Source organism: Rutilus rutilus, assembly GCF_951802725.1.
Source record: "Rutilus rutilus genome assembly, chromosome: 7".
In the NCBI taxonomy this organism is placed as follows: Eukaryota; Metazoa; Chordata; class Actinopteri; order Cypriniformes; family Leuciscidae; genus Rutilus; species Rutilus rutilus.
Genome location: NC_140221.1, coordinates 16791432 through 16812176, shown reverse-complemented (window position 1 = coordinate 16812176; position 20745 = coordinate 16791432). Strand labels below are relative to the sequence as shown.

Below are 20745 nucleotides of genomic sequence, written 5' to 3'. Positions count from 1 at the left end.
GCTTGCACAATTGTACACAGTATTATATGCTTTCAGTAGGTGTGGCCCACAAGCTGAGAACTTGGCAGCAAAACAGTAGTTGTTATCAGTAACAACATGTAGGTTCCTAGTTAGTTTTTTGTTTTTTTGTATGAGGTGTGAATGTTTCTCTGTTAATCTACCTTGTGTTAGAGAATGAAAAGCATGTGTTTAATAATATTATCTTGACATAACGTTTGTCTGTTTTCTAAATTCTTCCTTTTGTTTTTAAATTTCAGACCTATGAGAGGCCTTATAAACTTGTGAATAAAACTGGCAACGTGATGATGGAGAGCACAAAACCAAAGCATGAGTCTAAAAGCAATGACATTCACCACCTTGACTGGACAAAGCCGTTGGATACTGTTGGAGATCAAGAACAACACAGGACAGAACCAGAATCAAAAAGAGAATCAGCATGCACCAACAAGAACCCTTTGTCAGAACCCAACACATCATTCTCGAAAACGCAAGTTAAAAAGGGCACAGGCAGTTCATCTGGGGGCTTTGCATCTGCCATGTCTTCCCCAAGCACTGACACACTAGCATCATCTCCAGTTGATACATTAATGAGTACTCCAGCTGACTCAAGTCTTTTCTCTTTTAGCAAAGACAGAGGCTTGCAGGTAGTCACTGAGCAGGTTTTTGGGAACATCAAACGTAAATATGGTAGGAAAGACCCAATGAAGGTCCCAACCACGCATAATTTAGGCCTTCAGTGGGTCAAAAAGATGGACAGAGATACTGAAAACCAAGGAAGTACTAAGGAAAGACAACCATACAAAACTGATAAAAATGAATTTGAGACTGAGGAGCCTGAGAAGTCAAGCAGTAGGACAGATGAGAGTAAGACAACATCAAGCTGTGGCCTTCACGCAGATGAATCTATGAGTAAAAAGCGAAGAAATAGAAAAGTAGTTGAAGATAACTTATCTGATTCACAAACCACACAGCAAGTTGAGAAGACTGATAAAACAGACCAAGGGAGCACAAAACCTAAAATGACAAAGAAAATAGATTTCATTGCACCAAAACAATTCGGTGTAAATTTACGAGAGAGTGAGGAAGACAGTGCTGGGACAATGACTGATGATGTTGAGATGTTTCAGAATAGACAGAGGAAAACACCAGCTGGGAGACCAAGATCAATGATTGATGCCGACAAGCAAACAGAGGGTAGGCTATCAAAGGTCAAGGACAGGTGGTCTTATTTAAAGTCCCAGAACTCCTCTCCTCATAAAGACGTGAATCAATCTCTGTCCATTGAAGATCCACCCTCTGCCTTCCCTATTACCCCATCCAGCCCACTCTACACAAACACAAACAGTTTGACAGTCATTACTCCAGTGAAAAAGAAACGTGGACGGCCCAAGAAACAGCCGTTACTTACTGTGGAGACAATTCACGAAGGAACCGCAACAAGCCCAGTTAGCCCTATCACTCAAAATTCATCCAGCACTTCAAAAAGGAGGAGGAAGCATAATATGTCAAAATTAGTGCAGTTGGCCTTCAACAAATCCCCTCCTGCACAACAGTTAAAACTCAAGAAATCAGGTCAAGAAGGTGTCCTTAAAAAGAGGGCAACTAAGAAAATGAAACTGGTCAAGATGCAGAGCATTTTGAATGAACTTTTGTCCACTTCTAATCCTGGCAGTCTTGCCTTGAAGTCCAATGTTCCGGTTTCAAATGCCATGACGACCGTGGCATCGACAATCGAGGCCCGTTTTGGCAAGCAAATCAATGTCAGCAAGCGTGGGACTATTTACATAGGCAAAAAACGGGGAAGGAAGCCCAGAATTGATCTTCAAGCCCAGCAAAATGAGCACAAAGCCAGTGATAAGCACTCGTTGCCTATTTCAAGTCCCTTCGAGAACCCTCTAGTGCCTTCTAATACATCATCCATAACCGGAATGCCTTCTCCCAGGGTCATGCAGTCCCTCTCTTCTCACTCTGCAGCAGGTGGGACAGCTCACCCTGCCACCACAGATACCAGCCAGCATGACCTGAAGACAATGCCAAATCTACAGCCTATCAGTGCATTGCCCACGAAAACGCATAAGGGCTTGCTCAGTAGTAACTGGAAGCTGTCTCCCCCAAGACTAATGGCCAACTCACCATCCCACCTGTCTGAAGTGGCTTCCATCAAAGAAGTCACCCTGTCTCCAGTTAGCGAGTCCCACAGTGAAGAGACAATCCCTAGCGATAGTGGAATTGGCACCGACAACAACAGTACATCTGACCAGACCGAGAAAGGCCCGGCATCCCGTCGGAGATACTCGTTTGATCTTTGCAGTTTTGATGCCACTGAGGCAGCTGTTATAGAGGCAAAGAGCAAAGCAGTGAGGGGGCACTACCAGAAGCGTGTCACTGCGGTCGCTGTGGAAAATTTCTTTGCTCAAGAGAGCCTGAAGAAGCAGAAGCATAGGAGGAAACGCAAGGCCCTCCAGAGCCAGGACGACCTGCAGTTTTTGGCTGACCTCGAGGAGCTGGTTAGCAAATTCCAGGTCTTCCGAATCTCTCACCGCAGCTACAAATTCTACCATGAGAATTCCTATCCCAGCATCTTCCGTCTCAACTTTGACCACTATTATCCTATGCCATACTATCCCTACGACCCTGTGCACTATCTTCGCAGGAGCTCTGATAAGTCAAAGAGGAGGCGTGGTCGGCCAGCCAAGTCAAACGAGCCAATATCAAAGATGCCTTTTATTCAAGGGTTTGGCTGCCCAGTGCCTGGTGGCAATTACTATGCACCCTACGCGATGCCTTACACATCCATGCCTCTTGCCACAAGTATGATAAACATGGGCTATTATGGTCAGTACCCTTCTCCCTTTTACTTATCTCATGCACTTGGACCTTCAGCCTCTCCTCTCATGAGGCCACCAGTCCCTCCACCAAAGTTCCACCCTGGTGCGTCCTCCAGTCTCACTGCTCCTAGCAGACATCGAGCAAAGAATATGCCACATGAGATGCCTTCATCTAGAATGAGCGACTCCCATCACCCTTCGAGCAGCTGTTTGGGAAGTGTCTGTCTCCACAAACGCAAGCACAAGCACAAGTACAAACATAAAGAGGATCAGTACGTCCCACAGAGGGAGGATCTCGGGGGGCTCTTCAGTGGAACCCAGAGTCCTGCCTTTCTCAGCCTCTTGAATGAGAGACTCGAGAATAACTCTCTGTCCAAACTGAAGGACAAGCAAAGAGGCAAGCAAAGCACAGATGCTTCGCCAAAAGCTTCCAGGAACTACTTTGAAGTAGACACGCTCTCATCATTATCCTTATCTGACTCTCAGCATTGTAAACGCACTCGAGGAGAGACACTAAACAACTTCCTTAACATCTGCACTAGACAACCACATGAGCGCCTGCGAGCCAGCCAGGACCAGACGCTGGACTCCTTCAAGGGGCAGCACTTAGAGGATGATGATTCTGGCGTTCACATCAGGAGGCATAGCTTGGAGAACTTTGCTGCATACAGAGGAGGAAGCATGGCGTCTTTCCAAGGAGGTAGAGAAGAGAGTGCCGAGCAGATGTACCAGTCCAACACAACTGTAGCAGGTAAAAATATATCTGTCTCCATGAAATGCATTCAGACAAATGCAAGATCCATACAAAATATTGATTCACTTGTTTATTTTTATAAATGAACATTATTTTGCTTTACCAAGCAGTGATTAGTTGGATACAAGTGAAATCATGTTCTGCTATTAGTACAAAATCTAGAGAAACAAATGTGCTTTCTGAACACTTTGTATTCTGTTCTCAGTACATCTGGCAAGCAAAGTGTAATGCATGGATGGAGACAACTATAATTCACAAATTTCTCTTTCCTCCCTTTTCGCCCCTGCCTGCCAATGTTTTTTTCTTAGAGATATATTATTCACACGTTTTGATTTATATTCTACAGACATGCAATAAAAAACCTTGCCTCTTGTTAAAAGAGCTGGAGAGAAGCCAGAGGTTTAATGAATCCAGTCTACTCCACTGAAGGGGAATTGCAAGCCCAAGGCACAGTTAGATTACATTTTCACTCCCCTAGGGGAACTATGAGGATGACTCACATTCTGCCTGCTACCACCCACCTCCATGAATTTACCCGATGCTTCAAAGAGCTAGTTTGTTGTACTTAAACAGAGAAATATGACATACATCCCACCTAAGTGTACATCTGTGTTGATCTCAAAGCGCAGATTTAGATAAGCATGTTTTGTCAGAATTGCCTTTTTATGGCAGTCACATTTTTTGCCAGTGGCATTATGGCTATCATGCAATAAAAGCAGCAAAATGAGGCTTTAAATATGCTCAAATTTGCATTTAAGGTCACATCTCATTTACGATTAATTAGTTATATTTGCTATGGAATCATGGCATGACGACAGCACCTTTTTGATAAGGCGGCTATTAATCATTGTGATGGGAGTGTCTAGTTTGGAGAAGATGTTTTTTCCATATTTTAAACATATAAGGATTATATCATGTTGCCTAACTTTACTATGTCCCAATTAAAGAAAGCTATCTATCTATCTATCCATCTATCTATCTAACAAAGAATACGATTATATATAGGGCTAAATAAATGTATCCATTAGAAATATCACCCTTTCACAGGCTCTTGAAAGTAATTCATAATACATCAGTGAGCACATGTGGTATGGATTGAAATTCTGATGGAGCTCTCAATGTACAGATCTTTCAGCTCTCTAAACCCTCTTTAACGTAAAACCTAATGCCACTAATTTGCTAGCACAGGAATTACACCAAGGATTTCCATTTGATCGTACTGGTATACTTTCATCTTTCTTTACACTGCAAGCAAGAAAACCCCTATTAAAACCTTTACAAATGCCAGTGCATGATGAGTTTTCAAGCAGGTCTACACCCACATTTGCTTAACAAGGATTTTGTGTATTAAATGAGTAGCTTGCCTTGACAATCGACTAGAGAATTTGCAGGGGCAAAAATGTGATCTTACACCACTGTATTTTTAAAAAATCATTTACCTTTGAACTGTGGAATTCGGTTGCCATGGCAACAGGAAGTAGGCCTCCACTACCGTGTAGAGCGGAGCTGTGGGGACAGCGGCGAGGCAAGTCCATAAATTGCTGCCACTAATGAAAACATTGTGCACAGGATGCAGGTAGAGATTTCAGGGAATAAATGAGTTGTGACACTCCCTTTGAAAATGAATGTCTCTGTCCAATGATTTGTTGGCACTTGGGAAGACTCTGCAAGTTTCCCAGTGATAAACTGAGGCCAGAGAAGGAAGGGCTCATGTTTAGTCAGGCACACATTTTACTTTATTGAAACCAAATGGGCTGAAGGAGCCCGTGCACAGCTGGTTAGTGACCCATGCACATTTTTTTCCAGTTTTGTTTTGTTCTAACTCGCATCCTAAATAGCCCTGTTGACTGTTTAGAAAGTGTGGTTGTCATTTGATTTAACATTGCATTTTAATGCTATAATGAGAAGATTCCAAGAAGGAGAATTAAGAAGGAGTGTATCCTGTTTTTGGGTTTGCACAGGTGCACTCTTAAGTGAGTCTTAAGAGAAACCTGGAAATCCATAGGCATAGAGTGCCCTGATCTCAAACATCTTCCACAATTACAGCTCTTGTTTGTTTTCATGGAAACCTACCAGATGGAGTGGCAATCAACAAGAAAAGAGAAAAAGAGACCTCTCCAGAGATATGAAAAGAGTGCAGGAGAGATCTTAGATGTGGAACACACATTTTAGGCAGCTTTAGGCTGTCTGAACTCATTTCAAACAAGGCTGCCAGAAACCCAGCATTTCCTCTGGTCTGGGCTTCCTTCCAAAGCTCCAACGTGAAGTGTAGAGGCAGTAAATTAATCACAAATGTATCTGAGGCCTCGTAGTTTATTACTCACATTTACAGACGCATCTATTCATTGTGAATGTGAACACTGACTATATTCACTGATTGACTGATAAGTAGGAGGTTCCTGATGTTTCCTTATTATGTGCATGGATGCAGTTATCCACATGTCAAGTGTTAAGTGAGCTGTTGCTTCACAGTCCTCTCCTCTCATGGGGTATTTTTCACGTGTTCGCTTATTAACGCTTCACTCTGTTAGACTGACAGCTGATAATGATAAACTGCATGACTCAACAAGCTTGGCTGTATCAATTGCTATCAGATCTGTATATGCAGGAATATTTATACACCAGCTAATACAAATTAGAATGTTGACACATTGGATTGTCACATCATTAAGCACAGAAGAAAGTTTATCTCTCTCAGTCTGGCTGCATACGTCATGACTCACTCAGGGGGTCTTAAGTTTACTTTATAAATATCACCGCTTCAGCTAGCGAGATGATGTGCAATTCAATTATATTATAACAAACGACTGGCCAAATGTTTACCAGACTGGCCTAGCACATTTTTCACAATCAGTGTCTCATAGCTAGGGATGGGAACCGTAAAGAATGTAATGATTCCAGTTCTGATTCCTCTTATTGATTCCAGTTCCATTAATGATTATTTTAGTACTTTTAGGGACTAAATATTTAGATTAAATAAATGCAATTCTATAGCCAAATGATGAGAGAATTTCAATAATAAGTTATTTCAAAACCATTCTTGCAAAAGGTCTTTCAATTATCTTTTTAATGTCTTTTTTAAAAGACAGGTGGTGTAAATGCAAACCCATAATTGGCCTTAACTATGTATTAAATCAAATACAAAAAAAAGAATATGAAAAAATACTGGCAAGACATGGTGTATGTTTAACTACACATTGTCAAATGAAAAACCAATCGGTACTACACCAATTAAAATCAAACTGGTTGTGCTGTATATTTGTTTTGTTGATTCAGAAGCGGTGTTGCTGTGCAACTGAGTAAGGTAGTGCAGGAAACTCGGCCCATAGTATTTTAGTACTCGTTCCAGAAGCGAGAACCGTTAACAAACGTCATTTAATTCTGATATTTTTGCAACTGGTTGTGAATAAGCTGTTGCTCGTCCTTTTCATTGATTTGTTTTGTTTCTTGTCCTTTCATCTCCAGACCACAGTTCATACAAGAGGAGGTACAAGGGCAACGAAGTGGACGATATCCAGTGCGACATGCGAAAAATGTGTGCCTTCTCCAAGATCCTCACCACCAAGAAAAACCTGGATCACGTCAACAAGATTCTAAAAGTCAAGAGACTTCAGAGGCAGGCCAAGACAGGGAACAACATGGTGAAGAGACGCCGAGGGAGGCCAAGGAAGCAGCCGCTTTCTCTCGAGGAGGGATTGCTGGGTCAGATGCCAGTTCTTGAAAAGTGTGTGGACCTTCCTGGGAAGAGGAACCTTCACACCGGTCTGGTGCCTGCTCAGCTTGAGTTCTCCAATCATGACTCCATCACAGACGCCATCGAGTCAGTGGTACACATGGCCAGATCCCAAACCAACCCGCAATCCATGCAGGGAGGCAAGCACTGGCACAAAGTTCAGCCGGAGCTCCAAATGGAGCGTCCAAACCGCAGAGGAAGAGGGTACAGGAAAGAAGCAGCTACTCTCACCTCTCATTAGCGAGGTTATGACAGTGCACTGTGAGTTAGCCTTGTGCTTGGGTCTTTGTATCGTTTCTTCGGTTTGTTTTGATCTGAATTCTACTGACACATTTTAATGGGCATTCGCTGAGAATTTGGATCATGGTTGTGGTCTAAAGAGCTCCGCTTTCAGTATGTACAATTCTATCTCATACTTTATTATTGGTCTCAAGGAGACAAACTGAACTTTTATTCTCCCAAAGCCCATAACCATGAGGATGTTGAAAATATGGCTTTAGCCATAATCTACCAGCACATGTAAATGAACTTAAATGACAGTACTGTGCACTTTTTCCTTTCTTGTTTTTTATTTCGCTCAAGCACAAAGCACAGATCTTCTGGCAGAGGTTGATTTCACTGGTAACTCACCGCTAACACACGCTTACATACGCTTGCCTGCGCTCAGGTGTGTTTCAGGCATGAACTAATGGCAATACTTTCGGATGAAACCCTTTTCAGTGATGTTTTGATGGCTATCGTTTCACTGTACATAGCATCGTATTCTACTAACATTTCAAATTCAAAGTATTTTAGATCTACCTATACTGTCAGCATATCAAATCAAAAACCATATAAAGTTTGAAATCTTTTTGTTCCGTTTTTAACCAAATAGAAGTAGAAAGCTTGTTCAAATGGAGAAACATATTTAGTCGTGTAATCTTAACGAAGTGGAATCACTGCAGATCGAAGGCTTGTTGACGACACAGGACATCAAAACGCACCCCAGTAGTTCACAACAGGCTCGATGGAAAAATGCTACGGTTGCATTTAAAACCAACAAAGCACTTATTTCTTTTCTTTCTGGTTTGTAGAACAAGTTTGAGTGGGCTGAAGTTTTAGTGTCAGCGTTGGTTTTTCGCTTTAAATAATAGTGAGCACCTGGGTGATATTTTCATGATCTGACTGGAAAACAAGTTCTTTATTCGAATGGCCTTCTCCAGAGACTCTTTGAGAATGTGCCTGCTCTTGTTAACTAAACAATAGTATGTCTATATACCTGTCAGTATTAGATATCTCCATGACCAAAGTTTCAGTGTAGTTGTGCATCATAGGATAGATTGGTTTCAGTTTAGCTGCTTGTGTATATTCCTCTGAATGGTGTGGTGGTGTGCTTATTTTTGGATTAGTCTGTCATTTGGATTGGAAAAATACAATACAGAATGTACACTGAAGACTATATAGGTGATCGTCTTGAACATAGGACATCACAAATGAATCAAATATATGTCCTACGCGGTTTTCGAAACAAATTACACTGATATACGTAAGCGACAGAATAGATTTGAATGTGGTCCTAATTTGAATAGCTTTCCATTTGTTATTGATTTCTTAGTTTTTACATATGTGCCTTATGTTTGTCTATAAATCCATAACATGTTCAGGTACTGGGAACAATTAATGGCAAGGTATCAGTCTAGAATGTACATAATGGAGTTTGCTGCCCTGGTTGTAATGTGTTCATTTCGATGTGATCATTTTCACAGGTCTTGCTACAGTATAATAGGCTTCATTCTGTCTATATACATATACGTATATACAGTTCAGTGACCAGGCAGCACATCTAGTACACCTAAAGAAACTCAAAATATCTCTATAACCAAACCCACGCAGGGTTTTTTAAATGAATACATGCTTATTTACTATGCATCAGGTTATTGCTGTGAATCCACTGACATGACTTTTAGCATGTAAGCTTTTGTAAGCTTTCTGTTTAATGAAGTGGTCTTACCGAAAAATTTGAAATCTGAACCGCTCAAAAGAATAGTGCTAAAACTGACTATCATTTCTTTTGCAATTCTAGTCATTGTCTAGAGGAGGAAAATCAGCCTCTAAGCAGTGCAGCCTTAATCAAAAATGAAATTCAACAAATTGTCCCCTGTAAATAGTCTACCTTCTGTAGGTTGCTGTATAGCTGCGTGAATCATGCCTAAGAATCATGTCAATATGTTGCACTCACAGTTGTCCAAAGCAGGACACATGTAGTGGCTTAACATGCCATGTGGTGTTATGAACCATTCTGTCCTCGTGATAACTTGCAGTGCATTAAAGCTCAAAGAAGTAATATATGCCGGCAGCTATTTGCCTCAGCCAGTTGTACTGGACCTTTTGTAGGATGTGTCCATTTGCGCTGGTTCCGCTAAACACCTGCGAACATTGCCAAAAATGTTGACCATTTATTAGTGCTTTAAGCACCGAAAGCTATGTTTTAAAACGAAATGTACACCGTAGCAGTTTTCTGAAACATTATAGATAATAGGTTAATCAAACGTGGCTTTGGTAACAAGGCCTGGCAGCTCAAATATGCTCGGCTTCGGTTTTAAAATGCCAGATATATTTTCTCCACCAGCTGATAATTGGTGCCTTGTGAAGTGAAGTGTATTTTTTTATGTTCCTGCTCCTAAACGTCAATAGCGACTTTGTGTCGAGTAAATGTTTCTGAGGTCACCGAGAGAATGTCATCCACTCAAATGTACTATTGTATTTTTAGTTTGTATTGCTATTAATGAAGTTATAATACAAATGAAGTGTTAATCGAAAGTAATATTCCTAACGAGGACACAACAGAAGCTCTTATCGCTGTCTAAATTTGAATTCATACATATGGTGTTATGACCATTTTGATCATTTGATTTCTCTCTCTGCATGCTCTATTTCATTGTATGCATATCAATTTTGAAAAAGTCAAGAAGATGATCTTATACATTGTTTGATATGTTTTTTTGTAATGGATTTTAAATTCATAAAGCATTTTGTACATTGTATGGATATTAAAAACAGCAAATAATGGACGTATATAGAGAAGAATAAATACTGATATACACGAACATATGCATTGTACATAGAATGTATGTATACACATTCATGTTTTGTGTAACTGTGTATACAGACATGTTTATAAATACAAGTACTACCCTGTACATATGTACATACATATAAGCTTGCATGTGTTTGGTCATGTTTGCCGTTCATGATCTTGTAGTTTTATTTTTTTATTTCTTTTTCTTACTGTAAAGCTCATTTTGTGCAGCCATCTCTGGTGAGCAGTATTGAGCACTTAAAATACAGTTGATCTTGTTCATGTCATTCATTGTGCAAAAAAATAAAATAAATGAATTTATCGAGAGCTCACTTCTGTTTCTTTGCCTTTTTTTTTTTTTTTTTTTTGTGCATAGTTCTTGACATTCCAGCCATGACCCGTTTGTATTTATTAAGGAATATTTTGCACCTTCAAACAGAATGTAAACTAATGTAAAAAGTTCAAAACCATTCAAAAGTTTGGTGCAGTTATTTTTTTTAAAGAAATAATACTTATATTCAACAAGGATGCAATACATTGATCAAAAGTGACAGTAAAGACTTTTACATTGTTACAAAAATATAGATATTTCAATTAAATGCTGTTCTTTTTAACTTTCTATACATCAAAGAATTCTGAAAAAGAAAAAAGAAATCACTGTTTTCACAAAAATATTAACCAGCACAACTGTTTTCAACATTGATAATAATAAGAAATGTTTCTTGAGCAGCACATCATCATATTAGAATGATTTCTGAAGGATCATGTGACACTGAAGACTGGAGTAATGATGCTGAAAATTCTGCTTTACTATCACATGAATAAATCACATTTTAATATATTTTACTGTATATTTTTGAGTGAAATTTGTGTGATTTATACATTCTGTCCTGCTAATATTTTTCCTAATATGAGGGACTCTCAATCCTTGATTCAAACTACATTCTAATTGTAGGATATTGTATATCTTTCCAGAATCTACAGTGGGTACGGAAAGTATTCAGACCCCCTTCAATTTTTCACTCTTTGTTATATTGCAGCCATTTGCTAAAATCATTTAAGTATTTTTTTTTTCCTCAATATTGTACACACAGCACCCCATAATGACAGAAAAACACAGAATTGTTGACATTTTTGCACATTTATTAAAAAAGAAAAACTGAAATATCACATGGTCCTAAGTATTCAGACCCTTTGCTGTGACACTCATATATTTAACTCAGGTGCTGTCCATTTCTTCTGATCATCCTTGAGATGGTTCTACACCTTCATTTGAGTCCAGCTGTGTTTGATTATACTGATTGGACTTGATTAGGAAAGCCACACACCTGTCTACATAAGACCTTACAGCTCACAGTGCATGTCAGAGCAAATGAGAATCATGAGGTCAAAGGAACTGCCTGAAGAGCTCAGAGACAGAACTGTGGCAAGGCACAGATCTGGCCAAGGTTACAAAAAATTTCTGCTGCACTTAAGGTTCCTAAGAGCACAGTGTCCTACACATAATCCTTAAATGGAAGACGTTTGGGACGACCAGAACCCTTCCTAGAGCTGGCCGTCCGGCCAAACTGAGCTATCGGGGGAGAAGAGCCTTGGTGAGAGAGGTAAAGAAGAACCCAAAGATCACTGTGGCTGAGCTCCAGAGATGCAGTCGGGAGATGGGAGAAAGTTGTAGTAAGTCAACCATCACTGCAGCCATCCACCAGTCGGGGCTTTATGGCAGAGTGGCCCGACGGAAGCCTCTCCTCAGTGCAAGACACATGAAAGCACACCTGAAGGACTCCAAGATGGTGATAAATAAGATTCTCTGGTCTGATGAGACCAAGATAGAACTTTTTGGCCTTAATTCTAAGCGGTATGTGTGGAGAAAACCAGGCACTGCTCATCACCTGTCCAATACAGTCTCAACAGTGAAGCATGGTGGTGGCAGCATCATGCTGTGGGGGTGTTTTTCAGCTGCAGGGACAGGACGACTGGTTGCAATCGAGGGAAAGATGAATGCGGCCAAGTACAGGGATATCCTGGACGAAAACCTTCTCCAGAGTGCTCTGGACCTCAGACTGGGCCGAAGGTTCACCTTCCAACAAGACAATGACCCTAAGCACACAGCTAAAATAACGAAGGAGCGGCTTCACAACAACTCCGTGACTGTTCTTGAATGGCCCAGCCAGAGCCCTGACTTAAACCCAATTGAGCATCTCTGGAGAGACCTGAAAATGGCTGTCCACCAACGTTTACCATCCAACCTGACAGAACTGGAGAGGATCTGCAAGGAGGAATGGCAGAGGATACCCAAATCCAGGTGTGAAAAACTTGTTGCATCTTTCCCAAAAAGACTGTATTAGATCAAAAGGGTGCTTCTACTAAATACTGAGCAAAGGGTCTGAATACTTAGGACCATGTGATATTTCAGTTTTTCTTTTTTAATAAATGTGCAAAAATGTCAACAATTCTGTGTTTTTCTGTCAATATGGGGTGCTGTGTGTACAATAATGAGGGAAAAAAATGAACTTAAATGATTTTAGCAAATGGCTGCAATATAACCAAAGAGTGAAAAATTTAAGGGGGTCTGAATACTTTCCATACCCACTGTAAGTGTCTGTCATGCTGATGAGGCTTACAGTAACCTACAGTAAACCAGGAAGAAGTCCTGTTATTAACCTGAAGATTCTTTTATTTCTTAATAAAATCCCTTGGTGAATGTAGGAGGTCTCTCACAAAGATATTTCAACATCATTTCCCAGAAGGAAACAATCCTTTGTTAATTCCCAGAGCATGGACAAGAATGTGTCAGATTCTTGTTTACACTACAGCATTTCTTATTGTAAAAAAAAAAAAAAAAAAAAAAAACCTTTTATGAAGCTTTATTGGTGTATAGTAATACTGATGTAAAACCTTATACTGGATCAGTTTACCTCTTGCTTCCTTCATATACCTCAAATTGTGTGACCGAACTCTATTACATGTGTCACTATTAAGATCTCTTTGCCAAATCAGTCTCAGATTCTCACAGTTCCTGTTCTAAATCCTTATAAACCTTTGATTAAAAATGAGATTCCTTCTGAGAAGGCCTTAGTAATTTGTAAAACTCTACAAAAACATTGTTTCTTTGTCCAATGTGAAGTGATACCTCCAAAAAAATTCTAAACTAAATATTTCAGAAAAACCATAAGAGCCAGGTGAGTTTCCAGATTTCAAATACACAATATCAGCTCTGATTCTTGAGTTATTAGTGCATCCAATAAATGTATTTCACTGGAGGATAAAATGGGTAATATAATACTAAACAAAAAGCATTTCAACTCATTCTAATTATAACTAGATTCTGATGTAGCCTATATAATTTGGAATAAAACTGATCAAATACCCTTTTAATTTCTTTGTCAGGGGTAAGCTCCTTATTTCCCTCCCTAATTGCAGGTATGACATCAAATGTATTATGTTACTTTGTCTGTATTCTAATGCCTTTTCCAAGTAACCAGTTTGCTTTTCTAGATGCCTGATTCGAGTTCCAAATTAAAGGACTGAGTCAGAGTCAGGGCGATTGCATGACGCTGCGCAAGCACAGAAAACATATAAGGTGGTGATCGCGCATAATTTTAAATAAATAATAAATAATCCATTATTTAATAATCCACTTTAATATATCCGCCAAACTTATCAGGCCGATAACGATAACATTATAAACATATATCGGCTGATACCGATATGGTTGCCGATATATCTTGCATCCCTAAAAGTAAATCTCCCAAGATCGTTCCTTTTGGATATAAACACTTTGAAATTGACCATATTTATAAAATGAGATTTTCTATATGCATAATAATTGACCATCACAACCTTGAACTTCATTCACCACTTCAAAAAAGGAAAGCCATGTAAGCTAGAATAGAAGAATAGAATGAGGCATTTATATAGCGCTTTCATATGTACTACTGTACACCCAAAGCGCTTTACAATCATATCAGGGAATCTCTCCTCAACCCCCACCAGTGTGCAGCATCCACTTGGATGATGCGACGGCAGCCACAGTACAACGGCGCCAGTGCGCTCACCACACACCAGCTACAGGTGGAGAGGAGAGAGAGTGATAGAGCCAATTCAATGTAAGGGGATTATTAGGAGGCCATGATTGGTAAGGGCCAATGGGTGGAATGTGGCCAGGGCACCGGGGTTACACCCCTACTCTTTACGAGAAGTGCCATGGGATTTTTAATGACCACAGAGAGTCAGGACCTCGGTTTAACGTCTCATCCGAAGGACGGTGCTCTTTGACAGTATAGTGTCCCCGTCACTACACTGGGGTGTTAGGACCCACACAGACCACAGGGTGAGCTAACCTGTTCAATACCTGTTAAATTGACAATCTAGAAAGAATAATGGTATAATTGGAATAATGTTTTCAACTGTAGCTTAATGCTGTCAATAGAATAAAATGATTATTAATGATTAATGGCATGTTTTGTAATTAATGTGTTGTACTTCGCTACAATAAATCTGCATGTAAATGCAGTCGTATGCGTCATTCCCCTAGTTCTTCAGCTCTTCACCGTGGTGCTAGAACACCATCATGTCACATTTTCGCTGGAAGAATCTAAGCGACTCACGTTAGCGCACTTTAGTGATTCTTTTCGAAAACTAAGGGAATGTTTTTAGCACATATTTAGCTTTGATACCTGGATAGTGCTCACAAGCACTATCCAGTGTGTTTGGAATTGTCCACCTTAGGCTGGATCTCTTCAACCCCCGATGCATGTGTGCACTGCCGGCAGCTCCATCGTTCCGCACTCGAGCGTTGTGTAGTGTGTGTTCGGCGGGGCAGTGGTCCGCTCCTGTCTTCGGGTGCTAATCCAGAAGCGGCAATCGCCATTTTTGAAGGCTACGGAGAGTTGGGACGATCGTTTGGTGGCCGAGGAATGTTGGTGTAGTGTTCAAGACAAGGTTCCTCTGGCTGCTCTGAGTCTGAGCCGAACTTTGACTGTCAGGGGTGATGATTCTGGATTCGGGCGAGGAATACTGACTCCTGTAAAAACAGTGGTGAGAACTCACCTGTCAATCTATCCAGATTTGGTAGAAGTGACCCTGCAAGATAGCGGGTGCAAGTAAGTTTAAGTATGTTGTCAATAAAAGAAATGAGTGTTCAGCATACAAGGCATAAAGTTGTTGATTTGTCAAAACAATCAAAATGCATTAGAACTGCTAACCTCACAGTCAAGCTGTGTGCCGACAGAGGAGGAAAAGCAGTGATATGCAATATACAGCAATGTTTGCAAAAGGATGCAGGGGTCTGCTCAGGCGAACTGCTCCTGGGTGCAGACAGCAGGGAACAAGCAGTTACAAACACATGTACTTGTTTTAAATTTACGAGCTCTGGGATTCCTGATTAATCTCAAAAGGGGCTCGCTGGCCCAGAGTCAGCGGATGTTATATCCCGGTCTGGAGATGGATTCAGAGCCGAAGAGAGGGCAGAGGATTTTCACAGCTGTCTGGCTCAGTTTCGACTGGGGAGGTGCACACGTTTTATTCTTACAGTATTGAGACTGCTGGGGCTCATTGCCTCAATAGCGGTAGTATGGCCGGGTCACCTTTGTGCGTGGGTTCTGGCGCTCGGCGTTCGGTAGCATGCTGTAAGCCACACGACATTTAAGCATGCGTCGATAGTGCCATTGTGCGTTCAGGCCCTGATCTCCTGTGAATCTGAATCTGTTGATCGAAGGAATCCCCTGGGCAGGGTTACGACGTGTAGTAAGTGAGGACAAATGCATCACAACACGGACGAGGAACTCTGTAAGCGTGTGCACCCTTGAATAGTGGCGCAGATTTGGTATCGGTTTCGGCAGGGCCGATGTGGATCTTTTTATGTCTGCAGAAAACACGCGGCACCTGCTCTTTTCTTGATTATGGACAGGAGCGCCCCGCTGGGGGTGGATGCCCTGTCGCATGTATCGCTCAGGACTCTGTACTCGCTGTACGCAGAAGGCTCTGTCTGTGATTTTGGTGGCTTCTTGCTGGCCAGCGAAGACATGGTACGCAAGCAACATGATGTTGTTGTTAAGGACTCCATGGTGACTTTCCCTATGCAGGGACCTGATGTCCAAGGCAGGAGCACCTTTGGTCTCTAGGGGCCTACCTGTAGAGCGGGAGAATCTGATTATAACTACAATACATATAGCGCTTGGTGCGGACAAAGGTCTTTATCGCTGTATCAGTGCCTGAATGAGGTGATACTGATTTATTTTTCTTTTTTTAAAGGAAAGTAACTCCCATTCCACTCTGGAATTTAATTGGATGGCCTTTTCGGCTTGTCGTGAGGGCATTAATGGTGCTGCGCTAAAGCGCGCACATGCTTGCCTTTCGGTTCCTTAAAGGCCCAGGTATACTTCATTTTCCACATTCCGCTCCATCTCGCCCACAGTCGAGAGTGCGAGCCTTTCAAAGTATACTCCTTTGGCCACGTTTGTGGAAAGACGCATTTGGTGCGTGTGCTTTATCTAGTGGGTTTTGTTTTCAAGTGCTCTCTCTCCTCTCCAACTATAGCTGGTGTGTGGTGAGTGTACTGGCACCGTTGAAATTTGGCTACCGTCGCATCGTATACAAGTCATGTCTATTCGTCATGTCGGAAGTGCACCCTGTAAAATCTCCTGAAAAGACAGGAGACTTGATTTGTGCCCTGTGCGAGTTGTACGCATGCAGGCACTTTGAGCAAGATGCAGGCTATGCACTCGTCTGAGCAGCTTTTAATCATGTTCTCCTACTTGAGAAGTGGGAACTCCAGTGGGAAGCTGCTATCTAAGCGACGGCTTTCGCATTGGATTGTCGAAATCTATGTCTATAGCATATACGGAGTTGGTTCTGTCTGCAGGGGTGTGCGCACTCTACGAGGGGCATGGAAACGTCATGGGCATGGTTAAAGACTTTCGTGAGGCTGCCAGTTGGGCTTATGAGTTATGCATATAACTATTGTTACCAGAAGGAGGGAAACGAGGTACAACACCTCTGAGCCCTGTGCAGTCGGAGGCTTGGTTAAGAGCTGAACTGAACAAAGGGGATGATGCATGTGACTGCATTTAAATGCTGTGGGCAAGTAACGTCATGCGTCATTGGCCTTTTAGGCACAAATAAACGTTTTCTTCAGCAAATGGCACAAGAGCGCGATATCCCATATTCATTGTTGTACCTCTTTTCCCTCCTTCTTGAAACAGTAGTTATAAGCATAACTCAACATTTTGTATGAATCAGTTGAATGAATGCTTCAATGACTCATTCATCAAGATAGCGATTTGCCGCCACCTAGTGGCTGTTTTAATTTTACAGGCCTAATTAAAAGTATAATTTATTATTCCCCCCTCAGAATTCTATATTTAAAACTTATAGGTGATATTTCATAAAAAAAAAAAAATATATATATATATATAAGCAAAGTTTACTATAAAACCAGTATAATTAATGCATTACAATTGTGAATTTATCTTCAACTGTTTTATCGTCAACATTTTTCTTAGAACTTAGAACTTGACTTGACTTGACTTGACTTGACTTGATCCTTTGCAGGACTCGACTTGACTTGCTTAAATGTCAGCTTATATACCCAGGATTAATTGTTAACCCCAGGTAAATGATGAGCAATATGAAACGTGAAGTAAGATTTCAAGTGTGAATAGCCCTTGTTTTAAAAACATAAAAAAATCGTAATAACCCCAAACTTTTGAACTGTAGTGTAACTGCATTGATTTCTAAATGGTGGTTGTTGTTTTCACTTCACAAAATCAATTTTCCCTTAATGTTTGTTCTTTTTACCTTTCAAATCTAGCAAGGTTGTCTTCTATACATGTAATTGGTGTCAGTGTGCAGTTTAGGAGAGGGAATCCCTGCTCATCAAGCTCTACACCTCATTCCCTCTCACTGCATTATTACAACTCTGCATAGTAGAGATAAACGGATTGGCCCAAATCCCAGCCGTTGGTTGGTGAAGGCAAAGTGAAAAGCATCTAACCATAGGCCTATGCCTCTGTAAAAAATTCCTGTTGCCATGGCAGCTGGGTGAACTGCCCAAATATTCCAGGGCTCCACTTGGCTAGAATAAAATGCCTCAAGTCAGGCTGGTGAATGCGTACGTCTACAACGCCGCAACATTTCGTCAATATTATGTGCAGTGCGGAAATTTTGAGACTGTAAATTCTGTTGAAAAGTCATAATTGTTCTTTGAAATCGAAAACAGATGACAGGGGTCTGGCTAGAGGTAATGGGGTGCAGATGATAACGAGTTGTTTGTGTGAATCATGTTGGCGTGACTCATCTGTGGCACTACTGCTATGCGTCGCTCACAGCGCAGCCATGTTACCCCTAATTATGTGAGTTAGGGCTTGACATACCTATAAAAAGAGAAAATAAACAAGCCAATGTCATCGTCTGTCCCCTAACTGTACTTCACTGGATGTGCTTGCTGTCAACATCTTGACATTGACATGCTGCAAAATGTCAGCTAGCCTAATGTGCTATTAGGAATTAGACTTCAGGATTTGTTCCAACTGATCTTCTTGCATAATAAAACATAGCAAAATAATTCATTTTCACCTTGATTTCAAAGGTGATTAATCCCATATTGGAATATTTTCACATGTAAATATATTCTAATGTCCAAAAGTATATTGCTATTAGATATATATACATTTTTGTTATTTGGATTCCCTAATTAATAATTGAATTATATTTACATTTTGCATTTACATTAAATTAATTTAGGTTTGAAAATGTACAGTATTTTGAAGCGCCACTTGCATTTTGTAATATTTTGGCATTTCAAGGTTTAAACAATTTCAATTTGCAAAATATACCGTATTTCCTTAAGATGCGCATGTTTACAACATATAATGTATGCAATAAACAGTCAGTAAGTATCTGTAAATAATGGTATAATTAAAGTAAATTGTGGCTCTGTATATAATCCTTCTTCGCTGCAGATGGTCAAAACTGTTAAATGTGACCCATTGCCTCTCATTATTATTATGTGACTTTTTTTTCTAGTTTGAAATGCATGCATTTCTTTAGATTCGAGACTTTGGACAGAAAAGGTCTTCCTGCATTCACATATTGCATCAAACCGATTGAAAATCCCTGAAGAAAGAAGAAATATTCTATAGCAAATCACTTCCTCTCCATCTGCCTGTAATTACCTCAGCTTGAATGTAGCCACCCCTCCCTCTTGACTCCCTCCCATCTACTATTATTCCTCAAAGCACCACTTACTATTTGGGTTACGCTTCACAATGTGCATATATGTCGCAGGATGCAAAGGATGCTATTTTTTATGATTGGCAACTGGCAGGGTAGCAGCTGCAGTTGCTACGGTGACAGCCTGACTTGCAGCAATTTGGATAGCGAATGAAGCTGTTAGTGTTTTGAGGACTACGTGACGAGGGTTTTAAAACACATTCGCCCCAGAACCCGTCAGCAGCCCCCTCACTCAGGATTTTTGATTTACATGTCAGAGCAGAGTCAGAATATGATACTGTCTTTCTATCCCGTGAATGAGAAATCTTGATTTATAGGGATGAATGCTTAAAATTTCAATGAAGACCGTTTCATACCACAGGTAATGTGCGAAGATGAATGAAATCAAAAGGCTCATGTTCATGAAAGACATGAGATTAGGTGTGTTTGATAGCTTAAAGCCTATCAGATTGAGTCTCAAACTGCCAAATTAGACCCCAAACATAGTTTCATAAGGCCCGCCAAGCATTAATATTTGATACTTAAATCTAGTCATTGTTTTAATAATAAAATAAGGTTACACTTTATTTTAAGGTGTCACTGTTACATACTTATACATTTAAGTATTGAGTAATATTAATTAACAACATGTACTTAGTATAGGTTCAGGAAAAAAAGGTACAAAAGCTGTCACTGGGACAGTACCCTTCAAAAGGGTTCTAATATGTACCATTTAGGTACTAATATGTACACGTTTGGTACCAATATGTACCTTTGAGGGACTTAAATGCACTCTTTAGGTACAAAGGTGTACCTTTTGAAAAGGTACCGCCACAGTGACAGCTTTTGTACCTTTTTTTCTGAGAGTGTATAGGATTAGGATTTGGTTGAGGGTTAGTTGCATGTACAGTAATTATGCATAATTTACTGTTATTACTATGGTGAGTACATGTAACACAAGGACACTGTAAATAAAGTGCTACCAAAAATAATGCAATGATAAAAAGTTTACACTGTCTGACCCACATTTAATGTTAGTCCTATAGTTTGGTAACTGTATATTATCAGTTTATTAGTATTTTTAGTTTGTTAATAACATACAATTATAAAATATTAGTATGTAAAAATATACCATTTGGGATATTAAATAATTTATTATTAG

The 20745-nt window shown here is 40.3% G+C and overlaps 1 protein-coding gene across 1 annotated transcript in view; it reads left to right on the top strand.

Moving 5' to 3' along the window:
- Positions 1-10705, top strand: part of setbp1 (SET binding protein 1) — a 72497-nt gene extending 61792 nt beyond the window's left edge. Inside the window, exons 3-4 of the mRNA XM_084415217.1 lie at positions 258-3579; positions 7048-10705. Coding sequence (XP_084271343.1) covers positions 258-3579; positions 7048-7556 — 3831 coding nt within the window. The 3' untranslated portion in view covers positions 7557-10705. The remainder of the gene's footprint in view (positions 1-257; positions 3580-7047) is intronic.
- The last annotated feature ends 10040 nt before the right edge of the window (positions 10706-20745 follow it).